This window comes from Ipomoea nil, unplaced genomic scaffold (assembly GCF_001879475.1).
Source record: "Ipomoea nil cultivar Tokyo-kokei standard unplaced genomic scaffold, Asagao_1.1 scaffold0684, whole genome shotgun sequence".
NCBI classification, from domain to species: Eukaryota; Viridiplantae; Streptophyta; class Magnoliopsida; order Solanales; family Convolvulaceae; genus Ipomoea; species Ipomoea nil.
Genome location: NW_017617112.1, coordinates 2,317,145 through 2,325,432, shown reverse-complemented (window position 1 = coordinate 2,325,432; position 8,288 = coordinate 2,317,145). Strand labels below are relative to the sequence as shown.

At 36.3% G+C, this 8,288-nt stretch overlaps 1 protein-coding gene across 2 annotated transcripts in view; it reads left to right on the top strand.

The window, feature by feature from the left end:
• Window positions 1-5,785: 5,785 nt before the first annotated feature.
• The window catches only part of LOC109175212 (putative late blight resistance protein homolog R1B-12), a 46,934-nt gene continuing 44,431 nt past the window's right edge, over window positions 5,786-8,288 (top strand). For both annotated transcript variants that reach the window (XM_019324472.1, XM_019324471.1), the window contains exons 1-2: window positions 5,786-6,291; window positions 6,891-7,958. In XM_019324472.1, coding sequence (XP_019180017.1) covers window positions 5,951-6,291; window positions 6,891-7,958 — 1,409 coding nt within the window. In that variant the 5' untranslated portion in view covers window positions 5,786-5,950. The remainder of the gene's footprint in view (window positions 6,292-6,890; window positions 7,959-8,288) is intronic.

Here is an 8,288-nt window from a genome sequence, read left to right as displayed (position 1 = left end):
CCCCAAGTGACTATAGGTTGAGGCCGGGTATAGACTAGAGACCACTAGACTAGGGTGCCTGTAGGCCGGGTATATTCATCGTTTTATAGGGGCCGAGTCCACCATAAACCGGGCGATATAGATATAGAACAGGGTAAGAAAATATTAGCTTTGTTACCTGGGTCGCTAGGCCCAAAATAGTAACAGGTATATAGGTACAGATCGGGGGTTATAAAATAGTAACTTTATTATCCGGGGCGCTAGGCCTAAAATAGTACTTATAAAGTCCCAAGTACAGGCCAAGGTTAGCGGCCCAAATATAAAGATCCAAATTCAAAGATCACGGCCCAATGAATGGGCTACAGCTAATTATGCTAGCGCTACTAATAGGAATCGAACCCCAAGTGACTAGGTTGAGGCCGGGTATAGACTAGAGACCAATAGACTATGGTGCCTGTAGGCCGGGTATATTCATGGTTTTATAGGGACCGGGTCCACCATAAACCGGACGATATAGATATAGAACAGGGTAAGAAAATATTAGGTTTATTACTCGGGTCGCTAGACCCAAAATAGTACCGGGTATATAGGTACAGAATGCGAGATTCATAGATTTTTATACTGTAGATTCATAAATTCTATACTGTAGATTTATAAAATCATTGGTGAATAATTTTATATTTAAATATGAACAAAAATAGAACTATTAAATTAACTTTTGAATTGTATTATTTCTTTGTTAAATTTTATGCACTATATTTGGACCAAAAAGTTTAATTACATTTTTATTTTTGTTCTAGATCTTCTAAACATCTATTTTCATCTCTTAACAAAAACAATGAAGGTCCAAATTATAGGTAAAAGATACGCTGTAACACTTTTGTAAATAAGAGTTGGTGTGGCTTGGTGGGTTTAGCTTTATTTGTTATGTTAGAGGTTATGGGTTCTATCCTTTAACTTATATTTTATACAATCATTGTCTTGGTTCTCAGAGACAACACAGAACCAAACTCGTTATATCTTAGATGTTGCGCTTTAATAAATAAGTGTTGGTGTGGTTTGGTGGGTTTAGCTTAGTTTGTTATGTTTGATTATGTTAAAAGTCTTGAGTTCTATTCTTCTTAGAGGCATTTTTAACCTATTTTATAAAATCGTTGTCTTGGTTTTCACAGACAACACAGAAACAACCCAATTATATACCACATGTTGCACTTTAATATATAAAAGTTTGTGTTGCTTAGTTGGTTAAACTTTAATTGCAATGTTTGAGGTCGTAGGTTCAACTGTTGTTGTTAACATCCTTGTTTATATTTTATACAACTGTTGTCTTTCATAAAATAATGATGCGCAAAGACAACGGTAGTGTATTCAAATACGCTTAAAGAGAACATACCAAAGACGACGGTTAAATAAAACAGTTGTCTTAAACAAATGAAGAACGCGCAACGATAACGGTTATATAAAATCGTTGTCGTTGTAGTGTTGTGTATTCAAGTGCTATTAAAGATAACACATAAATTACAACGGTTAAATAAAGTCGTTGTCTTTTATAAAATAATAATGCACAAAGACAACAGTTTTAAAAAACCGTTGTCTTTGTAGTGTTGTGTATTCTAGTGCGCTTAAAGACAACACACCAATGACAATGGTTAAATAAAACCGTTGTCTTTTTAAAAAAAAAGAGCGCACAAAGACAACGGTTTTAAACAACCGTTGTCTTTCTAGTGTTGTGTATTCTAGTGCGCTTAAAGACAACACACCAACGACAACGGTTAAAAAAACCGTTGTCTTTTAAAAAAAAATGCACATAGACAACGGTTTTAAAAAACCGTTGTCGTTGTGGTGTTGTCTTTTCACAAAATGCACAAAGACAACACACTTATAACAACGGTTAAGTAAAAACCGTTGTCTTTGACAAAAGTGTTGCATCAAAGACAACGGTTTTGGACCAAACTGTTGTCTTTTATACAAAAGACAACACTTTTCTTAAAAACTGTTGTCTTTCTAGTGTTGTCTATGTGCATTTTTCTTGTAGTGAAAATTCAAACTCAGCTTCAGTCTCTATGTATTTCAACACACAGTTAAACATATCCAAGAAATCCTTATTATTCCTTAACGTCTTGATATACTTCTTCAAATTCTCACCGATATGTTATATGCAAAGAGGATGACGTGATGTTGGAAACACTTGAGAAATAGCAACAGCCATAGCTGCACATTGATCTGTCATGATAGACTGTGGACACTTGCCATCCATAGATCTTAAAAATGCTCTAAACAACCACACAAAGGATTCTATCCTCTCATTCATCAAAAAATCACATCCAAACATTACGTTCGTACAGTGATGATTCATCCCTACAAAAGGGCCACAAATCATATCATATTTGTTGGTGCGATATGTTGTATCATGCACTAACAAATCCCCAAACAACTCATAATCCCGTCTCATTTGACCATCCCTCAAAAAAAAAAAAAAAAAGCTGCACAGTCTTGCATCACAATCAACTTCAAAATCAAAGAAAAAAGCACGTAGACTGCCTCTTCCTAAATATTTCAATTAATAAGTTCGAATCAGTTCCATCCAAATGCTTCAGTGTATCAGAAGCCAGCGAATTATAAGCATCTCGATTAGTGACACCAATTAATGGAGACCCCCTGATTAGTGTTTCAAAAACCTAATACCATCTGCCAATGAAACGCCACTCTTCTTCAAATCTTTTAAATATAAAAGCTTATTATCTCCCACTCTTCTATGTGAACGAAGTAGATGACTCTTGTCTAACGCACATAACTCGTAATTGTGCACTTTCACATGTTTTGTAACCGTCCACAACTCATCCTCACCCACGTCAAACTGAACAAATGCACCACACCCTGTCCTTATGTCAAATTTTGAATAACCATTAACACCAGTGTTTGCCTTAACCTTATAACCAGCTTTAGAACACGAAAACCTTTTCATTTGAACTGTGTTAATAGATGCCTTACAACGTTGATTACCCTTCCTCACACTAAAACCGACTCTATATGCATAATTGTTATACAGCTCATAAGCTTCATCGTCATTACTTACAACAACACCAACAAAATCTTGATCAACTACAAATGCAATATATAACCTCAAGTATAACAAATAATAACCGTTCCATTAAAATATAATTTCTAAGTAGAGGGGGGGGGGGGGGGGGGAATGCCGAATAAATCCAGTCATGCTCTACAAAAGAATAACACTTTCAATGGAAAAAGAATAAAAATATAACAATGCTGAACAATGTGAATATATTGTTCAACAATTATGAATTTATAGTTCAACGATTATGAATATACAGTTCAAAAATTATTAATCTCTATACAGAATCACAAATTCCATGATATCAACCACACAGCACAACACATAGAATAAAGTCAACTCCAAAATCAACCTGATTTGCTAATTGGATGTAAAAAAAAATTAGGTATAAACCTAGAATCGAAGAAGAGCCATCAATGTCTAACTCTACTTGATCTGAACTTAATGAATCAACCACAAAATCTTCTCTCACTGCAATATAAATCAACAATTTCAACAATTATGAATATATACATAAAAAATTATGAACATGTAACGTGCAATTTCTGGACATTTATGTTACAATCGAAAACTGAGTATCAATAACCGGTTAGGATATATAGTTCACTAATTCGGGATATATAGTTCATTGATTCTGGATATATAGTTCATTCATTCGAAATACACAGGCGCAACGAACTGCCGTAATCATAAACACATAAACACCCCAACTTGTGAATAATCTCCAATACAAAATCACAAACATCACTTACATTGTAAACAATCAATCTAACTAGCAAATTCTAAACACAAAAATCAATAAATCATACTGCCAAAAACAAATTAATCGCAAAAGATCTCAAAACCATAAAAAAATCACAAATGATCAAATGCAAATTAACAAAAATCGACAAAATCAATTGCAAATAACCTGGAATCATATGCAATCCATCAACTGCTTGATCTCTCTGATTTGTTGCCTCCTCCATTGAAGAATCCATAAACGACATCAGAACACCCTTGCGACTTTGATATTAAATTGCGATTGCGATTGCGATTGCGATTTTAGAGAGACTAACATCCAAACTACCAAAATTCGCGAATGGAAAGTTCGAATGCGAAAGGAAACCGCAAATTATGCAAGGCATAACGCCGTTAACAGCCATCAAAAATGGATTTTTTTTAAAAGTCGGAAAACGCGTTTTTAATCAAAATGACGCCGTTTTGCAACCATGTGCACCATGATGGTGCACACGATTGCACGGCATAATTTGCGCTCCTGGTGCAATTGGCCCTTTGTGCCTTAATTTTGGTTCACGGATCGCCGGACCTCGCCTTGGCTTCTTGGTCGCAAGACTGTTCGCGAAGATCGGCGGCCTTCTGCCTATTTTCGCAATCTTCCCAAAGTCTCGTCTACGACATCTTTGTTGGAGATCCCGATGTCCGATCATGGCTCGGACGGCACGACTATAGTCGCCCCCTCATCGCAGTCAACTGCTACGAGTGACCAACGCCGAAGCCTCAAGCGATGCTCACCCTGTCGCCTCCTGTTGGTACCAAAACATAGCAATGCCTCTACTTGCCAAGGGGACAAAACACCGGCGATGACAAATCAATGAACTAACCATCATGCGCCGGTGATGCAGGCGATTTAGCCTGAAACTTGATACGTAGATGGCGTAAACCAAGAAACAACGCTTATCTTTTCTTACCGGACATACATTCATCAGAACAATCGTGCTGATAACTTGTTGTGGGAAATCGTATGGCGAAAATACATCATTATACGATCGGCACTGTATAGAAGAGAGAGGAGAGAAGAAGCAGAGAGCCCAGGAAAACGCATTCCCATTAATCATCGCCAATGTAAGATACAAGTCATCCATCATAGGAGTAAAACTGAATACAATACATCCTCCAGGAAAAAGGGGTAATGGCCACACCTACACTATCAATCCATGACCCTAGAAAATAGGAAAGTGGAATGGAATAATGGCTACAAGAAATAATATTTTACAACACTATAAATATTGATTCCATTATTTAGTTTATTTTGAAATTGTAAAAAATTTATGAGTATAAAGATCTATATGTCCATACACAATAAGTCAATAATAATGATAATAAAAGTAAGAATGAATCACAAAGGCAAATAATATAAGTCATGAATCAAACGGACGAAAATTTCATCTTTCTCAAATTTAGGGAAATCTTTTTCCTTACAAAAAAGTTTTCCATCCAAGTCCAACCAAACACCCCCGTATTTTGCTTTTTATGGAAAACTAGTATGACAATTTTGTGCTCATTGATTTTTTTTTTTTTTTTTGAAAACGATTTTTCTAATTACCTTTATTTTTATTATTGTGGGAGGGATATATTGATCTTTATATTAATTATTTTTTAAAATTTCAAATTGGACCAAACAGTAGTTTCAATATTCTTAGTAATTTTTTTTTCTACCAACCAAATAATGTAATTAGTTTTTTCTGTAATTTATTTTTAATGAAATTTCAATTCAATTCTATTCCTTTTCCAATATTTTCAACGAACCAATCAGACTTTGCAAATTTAGAAGATAATACCATTGATAATCTCATTTTGCGTGATAAAACTAATTTAGATCAATTAAAATTTAGTCACGTCAATGGTCTTTCGGTATTTGATTGATGGGTGGAAAAAAATAAAATAAAATAAAATAAAATAAAATAAAAAGCAGTAGGCCATGCCGACTTTTTGAATTATTCCATTAATAGTGGAAACTTTGAGCTGTAAAGCTAAAGGTTAAAAAAAGCTGTCGGCAAGGAATTATTGCACTGATCAGATTAGTGGCATTACCAATTCCACTCATCTTGCTTCTGCTAATCTTCACACCTACACCAACTAAGAGAGATAGAGATAGAGATTGAGAGAAAGAAAAGAATGGCTTGTGTGGCAGTAAATTCTCTTATCAGAACATTAGAGCTTGAGTTCTTGCCACCTGAGCCTCGTCCAATCCTACAAGAAATGGAACTCATCCCTTTTAACAAAGAGCTCATCCAATCTCTCCATTCAAAGCTTGGTTTTCTGATACAACTGTTCGACGAGAGAAGAATGGATGGTGTTGAAGCAATTAAAGACTTAGAAATAAAGCTCAGAGATGTAGCTTTCAGAGTAGAAGATGAAATTGAACTCCATGTGGTACATCTCTATAAAGAAGCTGACGAGGAAATGGGACAAGGGGACACTGAAGCCATGAAAACCCAGCATTGTCATAGACTTAGGGTGTGTTTGGTTGGTGGGTTTTGCCCATAGGAATGGGTATGAAAGTGATTGTTGTTGTTTGGTTGATAGGTTTTTAGAACACTACTATGGGTTTCGAATACCCCATCAATTGAAAAACCCATACCCAAATAAAATAAGGGTTTCATTCCCTTATTCATTCTCAAGCACTACTACTAGTAACCATTCTCATTCCACCCTACTTCCAAACATGTTAAATACTTTCACCAAAACCCATTACCATTACCATTACCAAATATTTGATACCCATTCCGATTCCGAACCACTACTTCGCCTCTTTGTTGGACCGCCGGCGCGAACACAGTGGTCAAGCAGCTTTTTCGGATGGTCTAGGCTCAAAACCAAGTAACTAATCTGGAAACTTCAATGAAGAAGGCAGTACGAACTTCTTGTTAAAGATTCGGTTTAAAATGAGTAATGTTGACCATTCCATTATTCACACAAATCCTTCGATTGCTCCCGTTGCTGACACCAGGACATCTCCATCAAAGAAAACTATCCCCCGATGTGGTTGGATTCTGTTCAACAGCCCAAGGACTTGGAGCACATCTTCCTATGTGCGAACCAAACACACCCTAAGTCATGTATTGCAACAAGCAATAGAAGACATTTATGCCATTAAAGAAGAGCTGGAGAAAGTCATGATGGAGTACAAGCATGTCATAGCTGTGCAAGGAAGGGAGACTAAACTTGTTGATGAACTTGATGATGAACTTGTCAAGACGGACGGTTCCGGTTCCTCCAATTGTGCTTCACACACTGAGGACATAATGGTCGGGAAAAACAATGAGTTCGACATTATAATGAAGACGCTAATACAACATTCATCTAAACAACGAGAAGTTGTCTCAATTCAAGGTATGGGAGGAATTGGCAAGACAACATTAGCAAGACGAGTTTATGAAAACCCATCAACTGTCTCCCACTTTGACAGACGACTATGGGTTGTTGTATCACAACATCACAATAAGAAGCAAATGCTGTTAGGTCTTCTCGGTTCTAAAGACAATGTAAACAATAGCACTGATGGGGACCTAGCATTACAACTCTACCAAAGTTTGAAGGGTCAAAGGTACTTGGTAGTGATTGATGATGTATGGAGTAGAGAGTCATGGGATGATGTTAACTCTTGCTTTCCAGATGATATAAATGGGAGTCGAGTATTGTTAACTACTCGCATTGCAGTGGTGGCTACTTGTATTGGCTCTAACAATTACTTTTCGCATCAACTGCAGTTTTTAGATCAAAGTGAAAGTTGGGAATTATTTCATAAAAAGGCATGCAAATCTCATGGTGTTGAATTTGAGACAATTGGAAGACCAATTGTTGAGAAATGTAAAGGACTGGCCTTGGCAATTCTTGTGATAGCAGGTTTATTTTCAAAACTCGATACACTTGATGAGTGGAAGAAAACTGCTAATGCTCTAATAAGTTCTACTTCAACATCAACTCTAGATGATGATGAATGTTGGAAAATCCTCTCATTCAGTTATAGTCACTTGCCCCATAATTTGAAAGCTTGTTTTTTATATTTAGGAGTTTTTCCAGAAGATGATGAGATCAATGCTAACAACCTTGCAAGGTTATGGGCGGCGGAAGGACGGGTAAAGGCATTCAAGAATGAGAGTTTTGAAGCGGTGGCTAAAAGGTACATAAATGAACTTATGGATAGAAACTTAATTCTTGTAAGCAAAAGAAGTAGTTGTGGGAGAAAAATTAAGGAGTTTAGAGTACATGATTTATTGCATGCCTTTTGTGTAAGAGAAGGTCAGAGCCAGAGTCTTTTGCATGTTGCTGGCGAAAGTGGTTCCAATTTCCCTCAGAGACGTGTCCGTTGGATAATTATGTCAGAGTTTAACATCTCTGTGTTACATTCTCTGTCAAAACACTGCCGGTCCATCTTTTATTTTCAGCGGTGGCCCAAACTTTCAATAAATTTGGAAAATTTCAGCCTACTAAGGGTACTCTATGTTGTTGA